This window comes from Schistocerca piceifrons, chromosome 9 (genome assembly GCF_021461385.2).
Source record: "Schistocerca piceifrons isolate TAMUIC-IGC-003096 chromosome 9, iqSchPice1.1, whole genome shotgun sequence".
Classification (NCBI taxonomy): domain Eukaryota; kingdom Metazoa; phylum Arthropoda; class Insecta; order Orthoptera; family Acrididae; genus Schistocerca; species Schistocerca piceifrons.
Genome location: NC_060146.1, coordinates 138,574,132 through 138,601,955, shown reverse-complemented (window position 1 = coordinate 138,601,955; position 27,824 = coordinate 138,574,132). Strand labels below are relative to the sequence as shown.

At 43.6% G+C, this 27,824-nt stretch overlaps 1 protein-coding gene across 1 annotated transcript in view; it reads left to right on the top strand.

Moving 5' to 3' along the window:
• Nucleotides 1-26,704, top strand: part of LOC124716763 (zinc finger protein 596-like) — a 73,758-nt gene extending 47,054 nt beyond the window's left edge. Inside the window, exons 2-3 of the mRNA XM_047243308.1 lie at nucleotides 25,546-25,862; nucleotides 26,217-26,704. Of these exons, the coding sequence (XP_047099264.1) occupies nucleotides 25,736-25,862; nucleotides 26,217-26,689 (600 nt within the window). The 5' untranslated portion in view covers nucleotides 25,546-25,735 and the 3' untranslated portion in view covers nucleotides 26,690-26,704. The remainder of the gene's footprint in view (nucleotides 1-25,545; nucleotides 25,863-26,216) is intronic.
• The last annotated feature ends 1,120 nt before the right edge of the window (nucleotides 26,705-27,824 follow it).

Here is a 27,824-nt window from a genome sequence, read left to right as displayed (position 1 = left end):
ACTAACATAATAGCGGCGTCGCTCCTATTCAAATGTTGAGTGATTGACCGATTACTCCAATCGACTTCTTTGAGTCCAACTACGAGTATACATCTTCTCGCAATGGCTGACATCTGCATATATTGTTCACGCGCCTGTCTGAGTGGCATAGTTACGGTCCAACTGAGTACAAGATGTGAAATTAGCAAAGACTGTATGCCCTAGCTTCGTAGAATCGACATGTCCCCTGTTTACCAACCCCATGGTGAAACTGCACTGCGACAACACACATTCATCCATCGGCCATCAAAGTTTACGGTTTTGCGTTTTCCGTCGATAACTGTATTCATACTAATTTAGCATAAATTTTTCATGGTATATCGCCTTTTTTTGTCTTAGAGTGTATTTCAAATTCAAACTGTTTTGTTTGAGACCATTGCAGTTGGGCTCCAGTATCACTCATGACCTACCTTAACAAGAAACACAATTTACGAACAGTTTACTAAAATTCGCCCAATAAACTAATGCCGACCATTCACCTCCCCTACTGCTGTTCTTACGTGCTTGTCCCATTTCATATTGCTTTGCGACATTGTTGTTGTTGTTATGATCTTCGGTCCAAGGACTGGTTTTATGCATCTCTCCATGCTACTCTATCCTGTGCAAGCCCGTTCATCTCTAAATAACTGCCGAAACTTACACCCTTGCGCATCTGCTTGCTGCATTCGTCTCCCTCAACGATCTTTACACTTCACACTTCCCTCCAATACTAAGTTGGTGATCCCTTGATAGATCAGAATGTGTCCTATCAAATATGTCTTCTATTATAGTTGTGGCACAAATCTCTTTTATCCCCAGATCCATTTAGTATCTCCTCAGTAGTGACATGATCTACCCATCTAATCTTCGGTATACTTCCGTAGTACCACATTTCAAACATTTCTATCTCCTTCTTGTCTAAACTGTTTTATCGTCCATGTTTCAGTGTCATGCATGCCTACCCTACTTACAGTTTCGGAAAAGACTTCCTAACACTTAAATCGATATTTTCGATGTGTACAAATTCCTCTTCTTCAGAAACTCTTTTCTTGCCATTGCCAGACTACATTTTATACCCTCTGTACTTTGTTCATTACTAGTTATTTAAATGCCCAAATAGCAAAACTCGTCTATAATTTAAGTGACTCATTTCCTAAACTAATACCCTGCGCATCACCTGATTTGTTTGACTACATTCCACTATCCTTGTTTTGTTTTGTTGATGTTCTCTTATATCCTCCTTTCAAGATATTGTCCATTCTGCTCAACTGCTCTTCCAAATCCTTTGCTATCTCTGACAGAATTATGGTGTCATCGGCAGACCACAAAGTTTCTGTTTCTTCTCATTGAACTTTAATTCCTTTTCTAAATTTTTCTTGCTTTCTACTGCTTCCTCAATATACAGATTGAATAACATCAGGTGTCTCACTTCTTTCTCAATCACAGCTTACTTTTCATGCCCCTCGACTCTTATAACTGCATTCTGGTTTCTGTACCAGTTGTAAATAGCCTTTCGCTCCCTATATGTTACCCCTGCTACCTTTAGAATGTGAAAGAGAATATTCCATTCAACATAGTCAAAATTTTTCTCTAAGTCCACAAATGTTATAAACGTAGGTTTGCCTTTCCCTAACCTATCTTCTAAGATAAGTAATGGGTCAGTGTTGCCTAGTGTCTGCCTACATTGCCCCAGAATCCAAACTGATCTTCTCTGAGGTCAGCTTCTACCAATTTTTCCATTCTTCTGGAAAGACTTCGTGTTAGTATTTTGCAACCAGGATTTGTTAAACTAATAGTACACTAATATTAACATCAGCACTTGCTTTCTTTGGCATTTGGGTTATTAAATTTTTGATGGAGTCTGAGGGTCTTACACAGGGTGGTCCATTGATCGTGACCGAGCCAAATATCTCAAGAAATAAGCATCAAACGAAAAAACTACAAAGATCGAAACTCGTCTCGCTTGATGGGGGAAACGAGATGGCGCTATGGTTGGCCCGCTAGATGGCGCTGCCACAGGTCAAACGGATATCAACTGCGTTTATTTAAATAGGAACCCACATTTTCTCTTACATCTGGTTTCCCCCTTCAAGCTAGACGAGTTTCGTTTTTTGTAGTTTTTTCGTTTGATGTTTATTTTGTGAGATATTTGGCCCAGTCACTATCAATGGACCACCCTGGATATCGAATTCTGCTGGTCTGCAAAGTTTTTATAGCTTATATATACTTTGTCATAATCACTTTGACATATATAACACGAAATAAGTGTGTGTAGTACAAGGTTAACACATAATGGTTCACTTTACACTTCTTTACATAAAAATACAAAACATTTTTAGGGTACACCTACAGTATACCAAAAAATGCTGTTATATTTGCACGTGCAAAGAATTTCGTGCAATAAAATAGCTTTTTGTGAGGTGCTTACGCCCCCAGGTCGCAGCACCGAATACTTTCCAGGTCAAGACAGACCGTACAGGCGTGAAGTGCCCTTTATACTGCGACAGCGCGTCATAAAGTTTTATTGGTGAAAAAATGGCGATCGAAAACTTAGTTTGGTGATCTGCGAACCCTTGTGATGACTCCAGAATCCATGCCATGTATTTAGTTGAAACTACATCTACACCTCAGATCAGATATTACTTGTGCCAACGGATAATGATATCGAAAAAGTTTTCAAAGGTTCCGGAAACCATCATCTTAAGAAATTATACAGGTGGTTATCCCCTTAACTGATACTTTCGGTACCCAAAATCAGGGTTTTTCGTGTGTATCTTGATTACGCATTGAGATTTCCAAAAATCGAAAAATGGTGTTTCTAGGTAAATGTCGAAAGAACGTACTGTTAAAATTAGAGCCATTTGCTACGGTTAGCTACTTAAATAGTTGCGGTTCATCCTGCAAAAGTGACTAAAATCCGGTTTTTGGGGTTTTCTGCTCAAGTATGCCAGCTTTGAACCTCTGGTTCTCGGTAACAGATGATGGTACCAAAAAAGGTTTCTAATTTTTCCAACGACATCATCTTAAGAACATATGATAAAAATGCCGACGATCTGCTATGAACAGAAATTACACAAGTGGCCATACCTGCAATTGGTGCATTTGGTACCCAAAAATCTCGGTGTTTTTGGGTTTTCTCAGTAACCGTCCATGAACAAATTGTGCTGTTAAAAGCCGCGTAAGGCCCATCCTAGACGACACTTAATGTAAAAGAACCAACCTATTTGCTGAGCTTGCCTGGAGGAAGTGTGTAATGTTTAAATTTTGATCCTGTACTGCAGAAGAGGTATTGTACGCCCATTTTACCGATAGGTATACAAATGGTAGCTAGCTAAGATGTATCCAAAACACTTGACCGCTTGGTCCATCATATTTCGGGCTTGCAGCCGGATCACGTTGACATCTTGGCACGATATTTCGGCTAACAAACATGCAGCCATCTTCAGGTGAGTACGAGACTAAAGATTACTGGTGCGCGTCGTTCTATATATACCGAAAATTGGCGCGGCGGCGCCTGCGCAGTGGAGAAGGCTAATACCGCGCCCCCATCTAATTTGCCGCGCTCTGCAGCGGGCATGCGCGGCCCGCTTCTGCTGCAGAGCGCGCCAAATTAGATAGGGGGCGCGGTATTAGCCTTCTCCACTGCGCAGGCGCCGCCGCGCCAATTTTCGGTATATATAGAACGACGCGCACCAGTAATCTTCACACTCGACCGCCACCTCACCTGGACTCCCCATCTACTTACCATCCAAAACAAGGCTCACAACCGCCTCCGCCTCCTGAAACTCCTGTCCGGCCGCACGTGGGGTCTGCATCCTTCCACCATCCTTCACACCTACAAATCCTTGATCCGCCCCATCCTTTGTTATGCCAGCATCGCTTGGATTTCCGCCCCTCCCCGGTTCTATAAAGCCCTCCAAATCCTCGAACGCCATGCACTCCGCCTCGCCTTCCGCATCCGCCTTCCGTCCCCCACGCGCATCCTCTATGACCTCATCCCCTTCCCCCACCTTCTCCTTTTCCTTGAACACATCCGCACACTATATATTGTCCGCCGTCTTGATCCCCCTCACCTCCTGGTGTCTCCCTTCCTCTCCACTCCCAACCAGTTGCCGCGCCTTTACCGTTGTGTCCCTCCCTCTCTCCATCTCCACACCCTCCATCTCCTTTCCCAACACAACTTCCACCGTCTACCACTCCCAGATGATGAGCTTCGCCCTGACATCTACCCCTCCTACCAACTCTAACCCCCTCTTCCTGCCTCCTCCTCAGGGCTCCCTCTCCTCCCCCTCCCTCCTTCTGAGCGGATTTCCCCTCCTACTCCCCGTCCATCTCTTGTGCCTTCTTTCAGTGTCTCTGCGCTCCCTCCTGCCCTATCTTCCCTTTTCCTCTCCCGCCCCATGTGTCTCCTGCCTCTTCGTGAACCCACGGTTGCCCCTCCTCTCTTCATCCCGCCGCTTCCCCAGCTGCCCCATGCTCTCCCCTCCTTTTCCATCCTCTCTGACCTTTCCCTCGGCAGGTCCCGCCTGGTAGTTTTATTCTTCGTCGTGTGTGCTCCAAGTGGGTTTTAAGTGTGTTGTTTCGGAGTGTTTTTAATACTGTGGCCAACTTTTAACCTGTGCATGCGCATCCAGTGTCTTCTGTGTTTTAAGAATCGCCAACTGTGTTTTTTAACTTTCTGGTGACTTTTTTAACTGTCCCCAATGAACTTCTACATGTCAGTGTATTTTTACCTCCATTTTCTCCCCTTACTCTGTTTTATGTTCCCCTTTTTTACCTCCTTATGTATGTCTTATTTTATTCTTGTTTTCGTTGTCATTCACTCGGCTGAAGAGCGGCGGATTGTGCTGCTGACAGCCCTCCCCTGCCCGTATGGGGCAGGGGCATGAAATTACAATAAAGAAAAAAAAAACCAGTAATCTTCAGGATTCCGGCATTCTCGCTCGCCGCGCCAACATGTTTGGACGCCGGAAGGGAAGACGAGGAGAACAAGCTGCCGCAATCGTTAGCCTCCTGGGCCAAGCGCTTGGACTGGACAGCAAGCAGAAGAGGAAGAAACCTTTACAGTGCTTCCGCTGTCAGAAGTTGGGGCACTTCGCCGGGGATTGCACAGGAGTAGTCGCGTGTTTGAAGTGTGCGAAGCCGCACCTCACTCGCGACTGTAAGAAGCCCAGGGAAGCCGCTGCTACATGTTGTAATTGCGGCGGTCCCCACGCCGCCGACCACCGTGGCTGCAGTTATCTCAAGAGCCGTGGCCGCGGGAGGGAGCGGAACACACACCGACGGCGAACCACTGCGCAAGAAGAGGTGACAAGGAATCAAGAAGCGGCAAATTCTCTGCCCGCGCATCACGCCACTGGCACTTCTGCCGGTGCTGGCGCGGGTGGAGGGCTGTACTGCTGCAATCCCAACAGCATTCACAAGATCGACGATGCTGTCGCCAGCGCAGTTGCTGCTCTCAAATCTGCCATGGCAGGTGAGAGGGCTGCACTTCGGGCCGAGGTGGACGAGGTACGCCTCCAGCTCGCGCAGCTTCACGAGTTGCTGGCCTGTAAGTCTCGCAAGGGGCGAGAAGTTACGACTGCCACCATCGCCACGCAGACGGACGCTCTCCCGGCTCCTGCGGTAACGCAGGGCGCTGTGGGGGTGCCCATGGAGGTGGCAAACAAGATGTCTGCCCCCTCCTCGAAGGAGGAGGCCCAGCGGAAGCAAGATTCCGAACCAGATCCACCAGCAATACGGGATACGTGACCAAAGGCATCGAAACGCCCGCCTGCCCTTCCGCGGACAAGGCGGGATTGCGGCTGCTGGGAGAAGAAGTCACAACAGCTGCGCCCATCCAAGACCTGGACACAGAAGAGGTAGTCTACACGCCGCCTGCAGAGACAGAGACCACTGCGCCAGAACTGCTGAAGATGGTCGCAAAATCATTGCGTAACAAGACGTTCGCGCATCACAATATCCCGTACCCTTTTACCGCCTCCAATGTTCCTAAACCACCTCTACCCCATAAGCCTTATGATTTCGGCTGGGCAATTGCAAATCTGACCGCCGTCATTCCTAAGAGGGACTTGGACCTTATAAACCGCTTCCCTATTTTTACCGATTATGGCTGGCAGCGTATAATCGCTGCTATTCCGAGAGTTAAGCAGAAGAAGAACAAACATTCCTCTTCCTCTCGCCGCTAGTTTTCTAGCACTCTTTGTATTTTATCCTGTCGAGCTCAGACAAGTTTTAGCAAAACCCTTTTTTATCCCAACCAATTTTACCTTTATACTTGTGGAGTAAATGTCAATTGACAACAGACTCCAATATTGTAGACCACCTCAGAGGAGGTTCTCCATACCAGAGAGCTGCAAGCAAGTAATCTTCAGTCTCGTACTCACCTGAAGATGGCTGCATGTTTGTTAGCCGAAATATCGTGCCAAGATGTCAACGTGATCCGGCTGCAAGGCCGAAATATGATGGACCAATCAATACGCCGGGAAAACTTCAAGATACACACGTGACCGCTTATCTCTGTGACCAATACAAACCGAGTTACGACGCACTGAAAAATCGCATATTCGCGCACGTCTATTTGGAACATATTGGTATCGTGCATTGTCATGCAGGGACCGATTAACCTATCCTATGAGCGTATTTTTAGAATTTTTGGTAGGGAGTAAGTATCGTGTTACCTTGGACGGAGACTCATCGGCAGATATAAAAGTAACTTAAGGTAGGTGTGTTGCGATCCTTGCTTTTCATGTTGTGTTTTAATGACCTGGCGATGACATTACTAGTAACCTGTGCCGTTTTGCGGATGTCTATCTGCATTATCTACTGTCTCGAAATAGCTATAAAAGTATGCATTCTAATAGTATTTGGAAATGTGTAAAGATTGATACCTTGCTTGAAATGTTCATAAGTATAAAATTGTACACTAAACAAAAAAATTGTATCTTGCAACAACAAAAATCAAAGAAACACAATTCTAATCGATCAACTCATACAAATATTTGTGTGTTTCAGTAAGCGGAGATGTCAGATGGCCACATAGGTTCATTCATAGGTAAAGCGTATGACAGACTTTTGTTCATTGGTAGGAGTCTGGAAAATAGTTATCATTCTACAAAGAAGATTGCTCACAAAACACACATATGACACATATAGAATATAGTTCGAGGGTGTGGGATCCATACCAAATAGGAGTAAAGGGGGATACTGAACATACACAAGAAAGGACAGCTAAATGGTGACAGCTGTAATTGGCTCGAGAGAGTTTCACCAAAATGATGAAACACCTAATCTAGCTGGTCATTGGGCTTATTCGTCAGATATTTCGAGAAAGCTGCCTAAAAAATTCCAATAAGCAATGTTAACAGTGTTAAGTGAGGAAACTGGAATCTTTTTTTGGAAATTTGTGGTAAGTTCCTCTGGGACCAAACTGCTGAGGTCATCAGTCCCTGGGCTTCCACACTACTTAATCTAACTTAAACTAACTTACGCTAAGGACAACACACACACCCATGCCCGAGGGAGGACTTGAACCTCCGACGGGGGTAGCCGCGCGAACCGTGGCAAGGCGCCCGAGACCACACGGCTACCTAGCACGGCTATCGAGGAATCTGGAAATATGCTACTACTTCCTCCATGTCGCTTCTATAGAGACAGAGAAGAAAATTGTAGTACTCATTCCACGCACAGTGACATTCAGTCCATACGGTAATGAACAAGGAAGAAGTTCTAATACGGAATACAGTGGGAAGTAGCACTTTCTGCCCAGCTCGTCACGCTTACCTCCCGGAGTGTGGATGTACATTACAGATAAAATAAGAAGAATTTTAAATAAATAAAGTTTTTACTGGGTCATCGAAGGTTAAATAAATTAGGACTCAGAAGTGTAATTTGAGATCATTGACACCAAATTTGGGAAATATCGTCCACAGTGTACGGACAGTAATATGTGTTTCCATACATCTGCATCTACATCTATACACACTCTGCAAAGAGCTTCCCGAACCATTAATAGTCATTTCCTTTCCTGTTCCACTCGCAAACTGAACGAGGGAAAAACTGCTATCTATATGCCTCCGTATGAGCCCTAGTTTCTTATATCTTATGTTCGTGCTCCCTGCGCGAAATGTATGTTGGCGGCAGTAGAATCGCTCGGCAGTCAGCTTCAAATGCCGGTTCTCTAAATTTTCCCAATAGTGTTCCTCGAAAAGAATGTCGCCTTCCTTCCAGCGATTCCCATTTGAATTCCCAAAGCATCTCCATAATACCTGCGTGTTGTTCTAACCTACCGGCAACAAATCTAGCAGCTCGCCTCTGAATTGCTTCAGTGCCTTTTTTCAGTCCCAGCGGGTGCGGATCCCAAATAGTCGAGCAGTACTCAAGAATAGGTCGCACCAGCTATATATATATATGAACCACACTTCCCTAAAATTCTCCCAATGAATACAAGTCGACCTTTCGCCTTTCCTACCACTGTCCTCAAATCCTCGTTCCATTTCATATCGTTTTGCAAAGTTACGCCTAGATATTTAAACGCTGTGACTGTGTCAAACAGGACGCTACTAAAGCACTATCTCAACATTAGGGTTTGTTTTTCCAACTTATCTGTATTAACTTACAGTTTTCTACATTTGGGACTAGCTGCCACTCATCATACCAGCTAGAAATTTTGTCTAAGTCATCCTGTATCTTTCGTCATCTTCTCGTACACCACATCATCAGCAACCAACCGAAGATTGCTGCCCACTTTGTCCACCACATTCTTAATGTAGGAGGGTAAGTCAATAATTATCCGCAAAGTAGTTATAAAGTTTTATTGTAATCAAATAGGAAACATACAAGAACATCGTTTTTCGACATAGTCTCCTTGCGTTTCAACGCACTTGGTCCATCGTTGTACAAGCTTACTGATGCCCTCATAAGAGAAGGTTCTCGATTGAGTTGCTAGCCAGGAATGCACCGCTTCTTTCACTGCTTCATCCGAGGCAAATCGACGGTCCCGTAATACCTGTTTGAGTGGACCATACAAGTGATAGTCAGAAGGGGCAAGATCGGGAATATACGGAGGATGACCCAGTACTTCAAATTCGGGTTTCTGGAGCGTTTCAGCAGTGTGGGCAGCAGTATGCGGACGGGCATTGTAGTGCAACACCACAACACCTTCTGACAGCAATCCTAGGGGTTTGCTTCGAATTGCAGGCTTTAGCCTGGCACTAAGCATCTCACTGTAATATACACTGTTTATTGTTGTGCCCCTTTCCCCATAATGTTCCAGAATTCGACATGGTGCGTCCCAAAAACCCGTAAGCATCAGTTTTCCTGCCGACGCATGGGTCTTGAACTTTTTCTTGCACAGCGAATTTGGATGTTTCGATTCCATACTCTGCCATTTACTCTCCGACTCGTAATGATGGATCCATGTTTCGTCACCAGTAATAATCCTATCTAAGAAATTGTCCCCTTCGTTACCATAACGATCCAAATATTTTTTGCAGATGTCCATGCGCGTTTGTTTATGCAACTGTGTGAGTTGTTTTGGAACGCATCTTGCACAAACTTTATGAAACCGAAGTCTGTTGTGAATGATTTCGTAGGTAGAACCGTGACTAATTTTCAGACGATGTGCCACTTCGTCAATAGTTAATCGTCTGTCTAAGAGAATCATTTCACGTGAACGCTCAATGATTTCTTCATTTGAGGCGGTAAACGGTCGTCCCGCTCCTTCATCGTGCGTAACACTTGTGCGACCATTTAGGAATTTTTCAATCCATTCGTAGAAACTCCGTTGTGGCAAAACGCTGTTCCCGTACTGTACCGAAAGTCTTCGATGAATTTCGGCCCCTGATACGCCTTCCGACCACAAAACACACATCACTGAACGTTGCTCTTCTTTGATGCAAGTAGACAGCGCAGCAGCCATGATTAACAGCACGGCAGCGATAACGAAACTAACCTACCAGCTTGAAAATTACAAAGATATAACAACAAGTAAACAAAGCATGCATCATTAACGTAAGACGACAGCACTACCAAAATAAACAAAAATATAACTAAATTGCGGATAGTAATTGACTTATCCTCGTATATAGAAAATAACAGCGGTTTTACCAGTCTTTCCTGGGGCGCTCCTGACGATACTCTTGTCTCTGATCAACACTCGCCATCGAGGACAACATACCGGGTTCTATTATTTAAGAAGTCTTCGAGCCACTCACATAACTGGAAACATATTCTATATGCTCGTACCTTCGTTAACAATCCCGATTTTGGCATCGTGTCAAATGCTATTCGGAAATCTAGAAATATGGAACCTATCTTTGCCCTTCTTCCATAGATCGCAGTATGTCATGTGAGAAAAGCGCAAACACAGTTTCGCACTACCGATGCTTTCTAAAACCGTGCTGATTCGTGGACATAAGCTATCCGATCTCTAGGAAATGTATTCGAACTTAGAATATATTCTCGAATTTCTCAGCAAACCGGAGTTAGGGATCTGTAACTTGGCGGATCAGTTGTTTTATCTCTCTTATATATTGGAGTCACCTGTGCTTTTTCCAGTCGCTTGGGACTTTGCACTGGGCGAGAGTTTCGTGATAAATGCAGGTTAAGTAAGGGGCCAGTGGCGTGTATTGTGTATTTAAACCGGGAACCTAGAAACGACAGAGAGGCCTCATCCCGCGGTAGCCCTTAGTGGTTCACAACCCCACAACAGGCCGCAGCAGTCCACCCACCCCACCTCCGCCGTCCCATACCGAACCCAGCGTTACTGTGCGGTTCGGCCCCCCAGTGAACCCCCCCCCCCCCCCCCCACTCCCTCCCGGGAACGTCTCATACAAGACGAGTGTAGCCTCAAATGCTTGCCTGGTAGAATAATTATGCTGTACACTTATGTGGAGACAGTGATAGTGCAGCAATCGTCGACATAGTGTAACTGAGGCGGAATAAGGGGAACCAGCCCGCATTCGCCGAGGCAGATGGTAAACCGCCTTAAAAACCATCCACGGACTGGCCGGCACACCGGACCTCGACACTAATCCGCCTGGCGGATTCGGCACGCCTTCCCGCTCGGGAAGCAGCGCGTTAGACCGTGCGGCGAGCCGGGTGGAGTAGGCCAGTGACGTAAAGCAGTCTTTGTAAAACCTAACTGGGATTCCATCAGGACCTGGTCATTTATTTGCTTTCAAATCTTTCACGTGCTGCTCTGCGCCAGGGATGCTTATTACTAATGTCGTCCTTACTGGAATCTGTCCGATGGTCAAACTACGCTATGTTTCTACGATTTCCTGGGTGAACGATGACTAAAATGTGAAATTTAAAACTCCAGCTTTGCCTTTGCTATCTTCTACTGTCACAAGAGACTGGTCAACGAGTGACTGGATGGAAAACTTGGACCCGGTTAGCGAGGTTATATACAAGCAGAATTTTCTCGGGTCCTTGGCCAGATTCTTTGCTGAGGTTTGACGGTGGTAGTAGTGGTATACGTCGCGCATATACCTTTTCACAGACGCACGTGTCTCTGCCAATCTTTGCCTGTCGCCATTTGCACGCTCTCTTTTGAACCGAGAGTGAACAGCTTTTGCTTCCTCAGCATTTTCCGAATTTCGTTGCAAAACCACGGTGGCTCTTTTCCGTCTTTAATCAACTTACTGGGCACATACTTGTCCAGAGCATGATTTACCGTCTGTTGAAATTATGTCTATAAATCATCTTATGTCCACCACACTGGAACTAAATGATCTCATTTCAAGTTTAAGTGAGATGCTAACAACTACTTATCTGCTATTTCTAGTAGAACCCCTCTCCTAACCTTCTTGACTGAGATTTTAACTTTCGTAAACATGGTCGCTATGATGACATCATGATCAGTAATCCCCGTCTCTGTATTGATGCCATCGGTAAGGTCCGGCCTGCTTTTAGCTACAAGATCTAATGTATTTGCATTGCGTGTGGGCTGCGAGACAAGTTGCTCAAGACAGTTTTCGGAAAGCGTGTTCAAAAGTATTTTGTAACACTGTCTGTCTGAACCCCCTGCAATAACACATAGACGTCCGATTGCATAATCGGTAGGTTAAAGTCATCTCCAACTAGTTTTGTATCACCTAGGTATTTACGCGCCTCTGAAAGTAGACTTTCTTCGAATGACTCTAGAAATGTCACAAAGGAAACGGGTGGCCGCTAAAAACATCCACCAATTACCTTGGTTTCATCTAGACTTCTTATACGCTATCAGATAACTTGGCTGTCGCACCCAATTTGGACCTCATTATACTCAATATTTTTGGGAACTACTGTATATACTGCCCTCCCTATGGCGTCTAATTTTCTTTACAATGAATCGCTAAATATTTAAGAGCTTTCTACGTCGGGTTTCAGCCAGCTTTCGATCCCAACATAATTTGTGCGTAAGAGCTTTCCAAGAGGGCAGTAAAATTGGGAACTTCGCTACGAATACTTCGGCAGTTTACTGGTGAAATTTTGACAGTCGATGTGTCTTTACTCGGAACGCTGTTTGATTTAGCTATCTGTGTATCGACTAGCGAAGGTTCATCAGAGTCCTCAAACTACCGCCTAGCCTAAAATACACCCATGTGCATTCCGCAAGTACTCTGCTGCTCGAGTAGCTGTTTCCTTTGTGTGGTGCACCCTGGACCTATCAATTGGAGTCCCACGATTCCCAAGAAACATTCAAGAGGTATCAAAATTTAATCTTTTTGTCAAAGATAGCGTAATAAATCTTTCTGTGATTATATACACTATCTTACATAATTTTGTTAAATTGGCTAAAGGATGGTACAATGTTATGAATGTCGCATGCCAGAAGGAACTGATCACTGTGTTCGAGTGAAAAATATGCACTCAGGCTACATCATAAAGGAGACAATTATTATACTGCGAAATAGAATTACATCACTCCTGGTACAGTGACTGATGTTAAATTGTTGCCTCTTATTATTCTTTATCTGTAAATTAAATCGTATTAATTTCTTGATGGTGGAAGTTTGGTAAATACTTTCTTCGAGTTTGCTAATTAAGATGTGAATCTGAAGTTAGTTTGGACGAGATGGAATGTAGTAGTGCCAAGGAATGAAGCCTTGTTTCTTTGGGTCATGATGGCGACCAACGTTATATGGGGTTAAATTGCTGCAGGAACTGGTCGAACTAATAACAGGATGATGCTTAATTTCGTAGCGTTTTCCCGTAAGTTTAATAACCACAACAGATACACATAACAGAGACTTTAGTCATGGATAATATATTCTCCCTCACTATTTACAGCAGTCTCCCAACACTGGCGTAACCTTTATTTTCCACGACTTTAGAAATCATGTCGTTTAGAAGCAAAGAACTCATCGAACCATGTTCGGAGCACATTTTCATCCGGAAACGAAGTTCCTCGAGGCTTGTTCGATAGTGATCGAAAAAGGTGAATATCTGAAGACGCAAGATCAGGTGGATAAGGTGGGTGCGGAAAGATTTCCTAACCAAACTCCTGATAATGTTTTTTGTCAGTCTAGCAGAAAGCTGGCGGGCGTTGTCGTAGAGTAGAGTCATTCCACCCAGTCTTCCTGGTCGTTGTCCTAGGACTGCGTCTGCAAGGTGTCTCAGTTGTTGACAACAAATGTCAGTAGTAGTGGTTACAGCTTGGGGAGTCCGCAGCTCGTGGTCGTGCGGTAGCGTTCTCGCTTCCCACGCCCGGGTTCCCGGGTTCGATTCCCGGCGGGCTCCGGTATTTTCTCTGCCTCGTGATGACTGGGTGTTGTGTGATGTCCTTAGGTTAGTTAGGTTTAAGTAGTTCTAAGTTCTAGGGACTGATGACCATAGCTGTTAAGTCCCATAGTTCTCAGAGCCATTTGCACCATTTGCACAGCTTGGGGAACAATTCGTACCACACCACACGTCACTGTTCTAGCAGATCCATAAAGCTGTCTTTCAGATGCACATAGGTCTTTGTACAGGGAGCTTCTGCTTTGTTTTGGGCTCAAACAATCTTTTATTTTCCTTACGTTAGCATAAAGACACCATTTCTTGACACCAGTAACGATACAGGATAGGAATGTCAATGTTGTTCACGAGCCAATTGATGACAAGCAAGCAAGCAGAGGTGCACTATGCCCTCCCCCCCTCCCCCTTCCCCTCCCCCACTGATTTCTGCGATATTGGCTTAGAGCGTGGGGTATTCATACACCAGATTATTCAACCTTCCCAACTGCATGCAAATGTCGCACCATGGTGGCATGATCATAGTTCGTCGTATTTGCCAGTTTCCGGGTGCAACGTCGTGGATCATTCTGTATTAATGCGTTTAAACGATCTTCATCAAACACCTAACGTCTTCCTGAACATGGAGACTCATTTAGGTCAAAATGACCCTCCTCAAAACGAGAAAACCATTTTCCTGCCGTACTGTTTCCAATGGCATTACCTCTAAACACGGAGCAATTGTTGCTGGCTTCCTCCGCTGCTACCACCTGTGTATTGAACTCAAATAGAAGAACAGGTCGGAGATGTTCCGATTTCGCTACATGAGATCCATTTTATCGCGTCCACAGCTCCACTCACTATCTTAAAAGAAAAAGAAACATGACAACATGTAAACTCAAATAGCAACAGTAAACTACAAATAATTAATGACAGTCCATACGTAAATACATAGCAACCAGAATATCAACATGCAAAACATAAACGCTACGAAGATATGCACCTACCTAATATGTTTTATTAAAATTCATGGGACACTATTTGTAATACTGTAATGAGATTTGTGTAGCAGTAGTAGAGCTAGTTTAATAATTTATGGTAATGGGAATGGTGTGGTTATGTAGGAGCAAATACGTTCTAAGATAAAAACAACAACGCACAATGAAGGACTTATCCGAGTGGGACGGAAATCGGTAATTGTGATTTACATGTACAGGCAAACAAATGATTTCAATTTCAGAAAAAAATGGATGATTTATTCAGGGGAAGAAGTTTCACAAATTAAGTAGGTCAGTAATGCGTTGGTCCACCTGTGGCCCTTATGCAAGCAATAACTCGTCTTGGCATTGTTCGATATCCTCCTCACAGATATCGTGCCAAATTCTGTCCAATTGGCGCGTTAAATCGCCTAAATCCCAAACTGGTTGTAGGGCTCTTCCCATAATGCTCCAAAGGTTCTGAATTGGGGAGATATCCGGCGGACCTGCTGGTCAAGTCAGGGTTTGGCAAGCACGAAGAAAAGCATCGGAAACACTCGTCGTGTGTGGACGGGCGTTATCGTGCTGAAATGTAAGCCTAGGGTGGCTTGCCATGAAGGGCAACAAAATGGGGCATAGAATATCGTCGACGTACACTGTCCTGCAAGGGTGCCACAGGTGAAAACCAAAGGGGTCCTGCTATGAAAAGAAGTAGCAGCCCAGGCGATCACTCTTAGTTGTCAGGCCGAATGGCGGCCACAGTCAGGTTGGTATCCCACTGCTCCAGACACGTCTTCGCTGGTCAATGGAGCTCAGTTCGAAGTGGGACTCATCAATGGAGACAATTCTACTACAGTTAATGAGATTCCAGGCCGTAGACGTGTCTGGAGAAGGCCCAGACGGCAATGGGATACGAATCTTAGAGTTGTCTGACATACAACCATGAGTGATGGTCTTGGTTGCCATTGTGGACGATATCCACACTTACATGCAGTTCTGCACGATGACACTGCAACAAAGCTTACAGAATACGTGCTCCTTTCCAAGAGCACCAGGATGAATTTACCATACTCGCCTGGCCAACAAAGTCTCCATATTTAAACCGAATCTGGAATGTACGGGACCACCTCAGTTGGGTTGTACTTCCCATGCATCCTCAACCGAGAAACCTAGTGCAGCTGATCACAGCACTGGACTTGGCATGGTTCCGTATCCCTGTCAGTACTTCCAGAACCTCACTGACTCTTTTTCTGGAAGTCTCGCAAAACGCTGCACTGCAAGAGGAGGTTATATAGGCTTTTCACACGTGAGCACTTTAATGGGACTGGACAGTGTAGATTGTTGCCAGACTCACACAGTGGACAGACCTGACCTCAAAATAGCCCTTAACTTATGTTTCCCCTTGAATGTGCACTGTTGCTACTACTTTACTAAAAAGCATGTATCACACTTAATAAGCAACACATACATTCAATGATAGCGAATACAAACTACACTAGAGATGCTATGTCTTATCAGTATTTCCAAATTCTTATTCCCTCTTATTTGCTTATCATACACAACAAACAATAATTACTGAAAACCAATAATCTCAGACCTATGAAACATATGTCAGTGTGGATACTACGATTATTGTACTAGGCGTTTACGGACTGTAAGCAGTAAGGGAAATATATCGGATTCCTCATTGTGAGACTCGTCTTCACCGTCAGGATAGGGCAGAAAAACTCTTAAAACTCTGTGAAACCACTGCAAAGTGCATGGCAGCGGTTATGTAGCATGATAGGGCACAAAATAACCTGGACCGTACATGTGCACACAATATGGTAGGCGAGGGGCTATGGTTGTGGCATAGGCTGCGCTACCTACCTTCACCACCTACACCACTGTGTGGTAGAGGAAGTGCTATATACGTGAGTACCCAGATACTGGTGCACAAGTCAGGAAAACAGGAGAGAAACGATGAGGACGAAAGGCAGGAAGATTGCCTGCAGACGAGACTCAACCCATACCGGTCGAGGAACGGGCGTGACTGAACGGTGGACCCAAAACAACAAGAGCAGGTCAATAACAACCTATGCAACAACGAAGTGCAACGAACTTTCGAAACAATGAGATCAACAGACCAACTGCGAGCCACAACCGAAATCGAGACGAAGGAAAACCAATACCAAAGAAAAGTCGTCGACGAGTACTTGGTAGTATGATGGAGATAGTAACAAACACTATTAGACGAAGTACATGACAGACTGAGCGGTCAAGGTGCAGTGGTGTTTATGCCAGCCGCGAGGGATACTATTGGCCGGTGCATTCACGTGACGAGACGCTGGTGCACTCACTAGGTGAGTCGAAACACCTTGGACAGTGCCGTGGAAAGGTGGAACAAAAGTACAGGTAGAAGTGCAGTCCTGTCAGCTGAAGGCTGTGGGGAGGAACCACAGTCAGCAATGCCCACTGCAACAACGCTGGAGATGGGCACACCAAGGGGAACCACTGCTCCATTGGAGAGGGCTGGAGCAGCAATGGGATGTCTCTCATACCTGCCTGGGGTTCTGGCCACTGTGTCACATTGGCACCAGGGGACTAATGAGGGGATGCTTGTAGACCATGCCAAAGCTGACAGTGGTGACGGTGGTCAAGCCCCTTCTGTGTTTGGACCAATGTAACTCATTGCCCTTAGGTGGACACTGCTGTTGCTAGTGTCCACGTCTCATCACTCCTGTAGTAGTGTGGCCACACCACTGTGCCAGGGGTGTATTGCTGGGAGGGATGGGAGTGAGGATCTGATGGCGACAGTGTCAGCAGATGTAGTATGACCTGAGGCTGGTGACTATGAAGGTGCTCCACTTGGCTGTGATTGTTAATTGGTGTGGTGCACTAAGTACTCAAGAGAAAAGTAAGGGCCGCTGTAGTGAAGGAGGATTTGATAGCCTCTTTCATCTGCTGCTTAAAAGTAAGGACCAGACATTCAGCTTCAACATTGGAGAAAAAGTGGAATGGAAGGGCTACAGATGAGTTTGATGCCATGGCAGCACAGAAGTCCTTGAAGGGAGTGGCCATGAATTGTGGGCCACTGTCATAGACTAGTGTCCAAGGCTACCCTTCAATGGCCAAAACTCGGGATAAGTAATGGTGGCCCTGGTAGATGCCATGTGTAAAACATAGGGGTACTCTTCATAAGTATCCACAATGAGCAACCACATAGAACTCACGAACAGGCCTGCAAAATCGAAATGGATGCAGTCCCAAGGGGGGCAAGGAGTAGGCTAGGGAGGGAAAGGACTGAGGGGGCGCCTCCTGGTGCCAGGCACATGCTGTGCAGCTATGGGTCATCTTTCCAATGTGGCCATTGATCCTGGGCCAGTACACATGGCAGCATGCCAGCATCTTCATGTGGGGCATGCCCCAATGACCTTGATGGAGCAAAATACTTTGTGGTGCAATTCCATCAGAATAACCACTCAAATTTCAATTGTCTCAATATCTAAAAGAATGACATCATCCACAACCAAGAGTCAGTGAGAAAGCTGTTTCCAAAGGTGGAGCTCTGTCATCAATCAACAAATGGTGGGACCAGGCATGGATTAAGTAGTGAAGGACCTATGCTGTGAGATCCTGACCTGTTGCAGCAGCAAGACAAGTGGCCATAAGGGGAAAATGGTCCAATGTATGTCGTCGTTTGGCATCAGTGTGTAAGCAGAGGACCTCCTGTTGGTCGAAATCAGGATCCAGGCCAGCTGGTAGATGGGACAATGCATCATCACTAGAATTCTGGGCTGTTATCTGGTACTGGATAGTGTAATTGTAGGCACTGAATTACAATGTCCAGGGCTGGAAGCGTTGGGCTGTTCATTCTTGGAAGTCGGAACAAAGTCTGAATAATGCCAACAATGGCTTGTGATCTGTAATTAGAGAGAACTGTGTCTGAAAAAGGTAGATATGCAATTTATTGACTCCAGACACTAATGCCAAGGCCTCCTTTTCAATCTGGAAATACTTTCACTGTGCCAGTGTCAGGGTATTGGATGCATATGCCTTATGTTGCTCAGAACCATCGCCATTCCTGTGTACCAAGACTGGTCCGATACCATAGGTGGATACATCGGTTGCCACAATTAGTGGGCGATCAGGAGAAAAGAGTGTAAGGCAAGGTGCAGATACCAGCATTGTTTTCAGTTTAACAAAAGGCTGGTCACAGGCAAGGGTCCAGACATAATGGTCACAACTTTCTATGCAACTGATTGAGAGACTGTGCAGTGTGGGCTACCTGGGGTAAGAATTAGCTTAATAGTTGGGCTTGCCCATAAACGCTTGTAATTCAGGTAAGTTCATGAGGCGAGGTAATGAAGTGATGGCGGAAATGTTCTGATTAGTAGGCTGGATTTCCTCTTTAGAGAGCAAATGCCCCAAGTGCCCCACTAATTGCAGAAAAAAATCTGTACATCTCCAAACGACAACGCAGGCCCACGTCCAGCAGGGTTATGATGAACAGGGTTCGTGGTGGGTGGGTCCTATGACAATAAGGTTAACCAAGTGACTGATGCAAGCTAGAATATGCTGTATCAACTACTCCAAAAATCGCTGGAATATTGCAGGGGCTGGGAAATTCCAAAGGGGAGTCACTTCCTCTTATGCAATCCAAACTGCTTGTTAAGGACGACAACGTTTGAGAGGCCTCATGTAAGAGTAGCTGAAGGTATGCATCAGTGAGGTCGATCATGGAAAAATATTCCCCCACAGCCAGTTTGGTGAGAAGATCTTCTTGCCAGGTATAAGATAAATTTCTATCTTAAATTGAGCACTGATGATGGCTTTGAAACCCTCACACAAGCGAAGAGACCCATTCGGCTTCCAGGTGACAACTAGGAGCGTGGTCTGTGCACTAGATTTGACAAATTCGACAACCGTAGCTGCCTGCAGACGATCGAGTTACTGATTCATGGCAATTTCGAATTAATGAACGATGCGCAAGATGTCTTCTAATGACGGGTTATGCAGTTTCAACGCCGTAGTGCAAACCTCAGCGTAATGTGTAGGAAGCTTTACAGCCTTTATTGGCGCAAGTAAAATCACTTTTTCGGCTGAGTCCTTGCAAGTCGGTGACCCACGAGTTGTTTCACATCCCGGCTGTTTATGATATTGATGAAATTCTAGTTTGGAGGCAACTACGTGGTACCATGGAAATAATAATTAGTCAATAGAACGCATAGTTTCTGAAACGAGAGAGAGACTGGGTCAGACAGAGGCGCCGATTTTCGGAGGAAAAAACCATATCCGGCGACGCCCAAGACAGGAGGAACGATCTCTGCGATGAATCATCCGTGAATTGAAAACGCCGTGAAATGTTGCTTCAGTTGCAGATACGTGTCCCAGTTCTCTGTAGCTTCATTGAAAAGAGGAAGCGTCGGAAAATGACATGTGGTGTCGAGCGCAGGGGGCGCTAGTGGCTGGTGCACACCAGCCTCCTGCACGCGAAGTTTGTCCGCCAAGAGCTGAAGCGACTTCTGTAGCAAGTCCGTCTGTATCTGCTGCTGTACATCAGCTGCTGCTGTTGCTCGAGCAGTGCAACCAGTTTAGCTTCCATGCTACTAAACCACTTCCTTTTTCCCTGTCGCCAATTGCTACATCCGCGAGTAGCCAGATACCGGTGCACAAGTCAGAAATTCAGGAGAGAAACGACGACGACGCAAGGCGGGAAGACCGCCTGCAGACGCGATTCAAAGCCATGCCGGAGTCGAGTGACAGGGCTGACCGAACGTCGGACCTGACACAACAGGAGCAAGTCAATAAAAACCTGTGCAACAACGAAGTGCAACGAACTTTTGACACAACGCGATCAAAACGTCAAGTACGAGCCAGAATCCAGACTGAGACGGAAGCGGAAAGCCAGTAACTAAGCGAGACGCTGGCGCACTCACAAGGCGAGTGCTGCGCAGCGGCGACACTGCCCTCTATCGTCCATCGAGGTCCAATTGCTCCGGCGGGCATTCAATTTTCGTGCAGCCCGATACCAGGGGAAGTGCACCTGAATCCTAACAATAAACGCATCGGTAGGGTCAAGTGTTTCGTAAATCTCTTGGGCTGGGGACCATTTGTATAACTAACAGAAGAATCGTGTTAGTGTCACAATCCTACAGTACTGCGTCAAAGTATGAATATTACAAACTTTCTCCTGCCATTAGCTTTGGCGAATGGAGTAAATCATTTGATTCTTTTTGTATTTAATGTGGCATACGATGAGAGGAAACATCAGTTCAGTATCGGTTCGTTAGAAAAGTATTTTATCATTTTTTTCATATAAAAACCGAGCCGCGGATTCAAAGACGGCTATACACAGAAAATGGCTGAAATTTTTACTGTATATTCCTAAGATCCCGATCTCGAAAAGACTTGAAAATGTTCTTGATATCTTTATCCATTTCCGAGATACATATGTTCGAAGTCACCCTACTTCTAAACGTAAATTATGTTCGTAAATTCCGGCATGAGGCGGAATCTAAATAATAAATACCCTCAGCAAATTGCTCAAATTTTAACGATATGTTCTCTAGTCATTTATCTAGATGTGCAATTTTTCCGCTTTCAAAAACCTTTATTAGTTCATGGGTAGTTCCCTGCACAGCAAATCTCTAAAATTTTTGCAGTATGTTTCTAAGATGATGATATCGAAAAACCCTGAAAAGTTTCTTGATATCTTTGTTCGCTTCCGAGATACAGAATTTCAAAATGTTATTAGCTCATAGGCGGTTTATTAGAGGAATCCAAAAAAGCTTTTTATACTATTTTTCAAATCAAAACCGAACCGCGTATTCCAAGACAGCTGTGTACAGCAACTGCCTGAAACTTTTACGATATATTGCTAAGATGCAGATCGCGAACAAGTTTGAAAATTTGATTGATTTCTTCATAAATTTCCGGGATACAGAGGTTCAATGTTAACATATCTACACACGTAAAATACGCATGCAAAATCCAGTGTGAGACAAAATCCAAGTAATAGCTAACCACGGAAAGTTGCTCAAATTTAACGTTCTATTATATAGGCATTTGTTATGAAGTGCCACCTTCTTGTTTTCGGTAATCTTTATCCGTTATGAAGAAACATCTCTAAAACATGATTTTTGAATACCAAAGCCGAACCGCTGATTCCAAGATGACTTTGCACAGCAAGTGGGTGCATTTATTACGATATATTCTTAAGGTCTCGAATTTGCGTGATATGTTTATCTGTTTCCGAGATACAGAGGTTCAAATTTAGCCTCCTTGCACCTGTAAAGTGCGGTGTGGCGAATATATAGTTTATAAAATGATGTAGCATGGAGAAATATGTTGTAAAGTGTCTCTGTTATCATCAAAAGGGTTCTGGGTACCCTATGTTGTAGTACTAAAGCACAAGCAAAATTTTTGTGCACTTCAAATCTGGTCCAAGATGTAAAATTAGTTTGCGTTATTTAAATTTCACATAAATAAACTATAAAAACTTTACTAACCCATGAAGTTCTTTTTATATGTGTGACATACACTCATATAAAGAAGGGAACCAGTGAAAAAATGCTCCTATCAGAGCCAAAAAAAAACGGGAATATGCTCCTGTTTAAAACACTCTGAATAGTGGGGTACCAGCTGCCTCGTTCTACCTTCCTACACATCTTAAAAAATGTTTCCAAAACTTTTGGAATGCTAATATATTCGCGCTTTTTTATTCTGAGAGAGAAGGAGACAGTGGCAGTGGAAATAGACGAAAAAGTAATAAATACTTAAAGGTAATAGACAATGATTGTCCTGCAGAAAGAACGATGGAGACAGTAGCATTATGAGAGAAAGAGATGGATACAGTATCAGTGCAACGTAGTTGACAGTGATAGAAAAGTGCTAGGAAAAGAGGGAAGGAGACAATTGCAGTGGGAGGGGAATAAAGAGAGAGAGAGAGAGAGAGAGAGAGAGAGAGAGAGAGAAAGTGGAGGTGGGTGAGATCCAGTGATAATGAGAGACAGAGTCTATGAAAATGGCCACGAGGAAGAGAGGGACAGTGACAGCGAGAAGAGACAGCAGCAGCAGGAAGGAATGAATGAGATAGTAACAGTAATAGAGAGCAAGAGGGAGACAGTGACAGTGAGAGGAGACAGTAATAGCAGGACAGAACGAAGGAGACTGTGGCTGTGAGACAGGAGACAGTGATATAGAGAGACAAAGAGATGACAGCAATGAGTTGCTTTGAATGACTGAGTGAGAATTAGCAGGTGGTGGTGGATGGGTATGAGCGACTTACAATGATGAAATAGTGGGCGTGAGCGGTTACAGTTGGAGGAGTGAGATGTGAGTTGCATGTTAAAAAGAGCGCAAATATGTTCGCATGCCATAATTTTTGGAAAATTTTGAGAGATACTCAGGAAGGTAAAATGAGGCAGCTGGTACCCCATTTTTCAGTCAGTCTTTTAAATGGGAGCATATCCACCTTTCTTGTGCTCTGCTTGGAGTAATTTTCCGCTGGTCTAACACTATCAATAATTCTACAAATAGCCAGTAGTACCAAATCACAATCCCAGAATTAGTGCTCAGTTTAAAAAGTTATCTTTAAAACTGATACAATAACAATAAGAGTCAATACAATATTCTCTTCCTGAAGCAATACAAAACTTTCAAAGGAGCACAAAAATCAGTATTACGCCACACTGATATAATCTTACACTAAGGGGCCACGAGTAATGACCTACAGTAATGTCACACATATCCACAGCAGAATACAATGGCTCCCAACCGAATGCTGACACCTAAAAGAAACGCCACACAGACAACACTGACAGGCAGATACAATCTACAATTACACATTAACAAAATGTTCATCCAGTCGCCACGCCTGGGTCTGGCACTGCAGGCTGCAGCTCACAACCACTGGCTCACATATACTTCTTCAAACTGCCCACTGTCTTGCCACACTGCTACAACGAACCTTGACATGTCGCTGTGTCTGCCAAACTTGGCTACATACCTGCTCCCAGCGGTAGAGGAGACTATGGAACTGTGCTGGCCTTGCCATTGGGTGGGAAGGGAAAACAACTGTGCTGCAAATTGCAGATTTGCAGCACAAAGCAATGCAAAGCAATTCCAACAACAAGACAGCAAAAACAAATCTTATTAAACAAACAAGAGACAAAAAGGTCATGTAGTGGATAATTCAGGTATCATGATACTGAAGGTGCATGTGTCTGCTCCATGAAAATCTGTTTGGCAATATTACCTAAGGTCAGAAAATATTTAATAAAACCTAGAATAATAAATGTAATTGTAAAACTGTGTTGAGGCATTCAGCAAGTGAACGACAATGTGTTACCTAACAATCAAGCAATATTGAAATAAGGTAACTTCAGTCAACACTGGAAATAATTCTTTTTCCATTAGCATTAGACCCTATATTCTTTATATTGGGAAGTGACTGATATGGGCCAGTGAACGTGGGCACTAGAAGAAATTTCAAATTATGCACTATTTGAGTGTTCTATGTAAACACAAGTTGGCTTAGAGAGAAGAAAATCATTGCAAGCAATATTTTTGTTTTGTATACATACAAATAAAGGAAACTTAGAAATACTGGACCTATTTTTACCACAGCGTAAGGAAAGAAATAGGCTGATACAAGCTTGAATATCATATAATCTGCCAACACATAAAGTCATCTGTGTTCAAAAGTAGTGTAGTTACACACCTGGAATGAAGATTAAAGCTTGAAGGTAGCCAGTAATCATTCTGTGACTGTATTAATTACTACATTATATAATTTATTTAGTAGTAATTAGTTTGGGAGACAGTTTGTCAAAGTTGTTAATCAAGATATGTATTTTGGGTTAGTTTAGATTTCATATAATGGAGTACCTTGCAAAAGGAAACAATTTGGATCACTATTATATTGGTCCTTGTGGCTGCTGGGAACAGTGGAAATAAATACATATTTTACTAAAATTAAATAAATACTGCTACTGATACTATAAAAATAACTGTGTATTAGTAGTATTGCCTAATTCATAATTTCATTACTTGTTGATAATGTGTAGAGGAATGTACCAACTGATGAACAATTAAATGTAGTAATGCAGATGTACATAACACAAAAGTATAACTACATGTTTTAAGAAACAGTGGGGTGATGCGCTGATGGGTATCGTAACTCTCCACTTCCATTTGAAAATGTCACCTCTGTGAAATTTGAGATAGCTCCTAGGTAGACCATTTTCTGACCACCTGTTGTCATGTAAATAGTTTTCTTAAGGCATCTGCATTGTCTACAAAGTTTCCTCTCAGTGCAACATCTGTTACATAGTCCATCCCTATGTAAAAATACTCTAACATGTCCCTGCACATCAGTGAGCTACACAAAAGGGGATGCCTGGAGTTAAGTATCTGTCACACCCTATAGTGCAGCTTGTGGAATGTACATGTAGACATAAAAGATGACAAAGTATGCAATAGAGATCTTTGGTTCCTACCAGGTAACTCCTTACATCTGCTGGAACAACGATTGTGAGTTGGGTTTTCTTGAAGTTTCACTTTGTAGTAACGTTTCAGTCAGTGGGTTTTCTTATATTTAGCTTCTGTGAATACTCCGAGTCAAATCTCCAAAATTTTGTGCATGATATGAAGAGTCTCTCTGTTGCCTCCTGAAAAAGGTTAAAACGACATTTTTATTTTGAGGCTGTGCGATCTTAATTCATAATTTGTCTATTCCATACCTCGCCCATTCAAGAGGTTCTTTTGAGACACATGGCGATCTACTATATGTTAATATAATTTTTCACTTCCATTTGTGTACTATTATGACAAAACGTTCAGACCCAACTTTTTTTCTGTTTTTCTGCAGTACTAGCCCTGATGGCACAGTGGATGACCACGCTACAAGAGTTCAGGTACACACGTGTACCACCTGCAAAAAGACGTTTGCACTGTTGCAGGAACTTAAGGATCACAAACACACAGTGAGACATGAATCTCTGCGTTCCTGCTACGTGTGTCACAAAACGTTTACTTCAAGTGCTGGCGTGAAGAAGCACATGCGATTGCACACTGGTGAACGACCCTACAGCTGTCACATTTGCCACAAGACATTCACTCAAAATAATAACTTGAAGCAGCATTTAAAACTGCACACTGGAGACCGGCCGTACAGCTGCAGCATTTGTAAGAAGACATTCATAACTAACAGCCAACTGAAAACGCATTCACAGCTGCATACTGACGAACGCCCATACAGCTGTAGCGTTTGCGACAAGACATTCGTAACAAATAACCACCTGAAGTTGCATTCACAGCTTCATATCGCTGATCGACTCCACACTTGTGGCGTTTGCAACAAGACATTCAGGCAAAAAGGTCATCTAAATCGGCATTCATTGGTACACACTGGCGAACGCCCCTACTACTGTGGGATCTGCAGTAAGACATTCATAACAAACAGTAACCTGAAGACGCATTTACAGCTGCATAGTGGTAACCGGCCTTACAGCTGTAGCGTGTGTAACAAAACATTCATAGCTAAGAGCCACCTGAATATACATTCACAGCTGCATACTGGCAATCGTCCCTATAGTTGCGACGTTTGCAACAAGGCATTCACTCAAAGATGTCATTTGAAGCAACATTCACTGTTGCACTCTGGCGAACGCCTCTTCAGCTGTGGTGTTTGTAACAAGACATTCAGAACAAGTAGCAGTCTGAAGAGGCATTCCCAGCTGCATACTGGCGAACTCCCTTATAGCTGTGACATTTGCAACAAGACATTCATATCAAATAGCCAGCTGACGACGCATTCACTGCTGCACACTGGTGAACACCCCTATAGTTGTTACGTTTGTCACAAGACATTCACGCAAAGTGGTCATCTGAAGCAGCACTTGCAATTGCATACTGGCGATCACCCCTACAGTTGTAGTGTTTGTGGCAAAACATTCACGAAAAGTAGTAATTTGAAGCAGCATTTGAGACTCCACTCTAGTGAACATCCTTAAAGCTGTGCTGAGGGACATAAGACATTCAGCAATAGCAGCAGCCTGCAGGAGCGCTCATGGCAGCACACTGGAGAAAGACCACACAATTGCAATAATTGTCGAAAGAAATTATCACTTGGGTGCAGACTGGGAAAACACTTATTCATACAGGAGAACACATATACTACTGATGTGTCTCCAAAATAGAGTCACAACCAGTTGCAGACTGGACAAGATATCACTGTTGCACGTAGACCATATAGAGCCGCCTCAAACTATGCTTGACAGTAGTAAATCCTGCTGTTGCTCTGACTGTGTTATAATTTTCAACGTTTATTAGATCCACAGACAAGGATTAAATCGAATTAGCATGACAGGCATGAAGAAGGGCAGATTACTATGTCTAACAACAACATTTAGTAAATTATAGATATATAAACCTATATCCTAGGCCTACTCCATATTCACTTACAATTTTGCTTACATCATCTGTGTTACATATACATATGTCCAAATGGTTTGAGAGTTTTCTTATTTCGTTCATTCTGTAAACTGCATCAAATTTTGTACATAGTATTATATGCAATTTAAACTGCACTGTACTGCGCATGAAGTCTTCATCCTATAAAAGCAGTTTTATATAAAAAATTGTGAGTGAGTTTTTGAAAGATCAAAAGTCACAAAAAACTACTATGAAAAGAATACAAATAGTTCTTAGAAGAAAGATTAATCCACTTAAAAAAAACTCAAATCGCAGTTCAATAACTCTAAACACAACCAACAAAAACACACACAAATTCTACCTAAGTATAGTGAACCTTATGGACACAGAAATAAAGAGTAAAGAAAGACATCTGTTGGAGAAAGGATTAAAATACAATGTAAACTCGAAAATAAGTGAGAAGTACATGGAGAATATAATTATTGAAGTAGAAAGTAAATTGATAACGGAAGATAGGAGGAGAGAAAACAGCAGTGTCAACATTGGGTTCACTAGAGAACGATTAAAAAAATAAATCCACCAAATAATAATCAATCCATAACACTCAGCTAACTTAGGAAATGTCATTATTCCCAATGAAGATGAGTGGAACACAGTAGTACTTGTAGACAAAGGACAATACACATAAATAAAGAATTCATTGCACAAAATAAC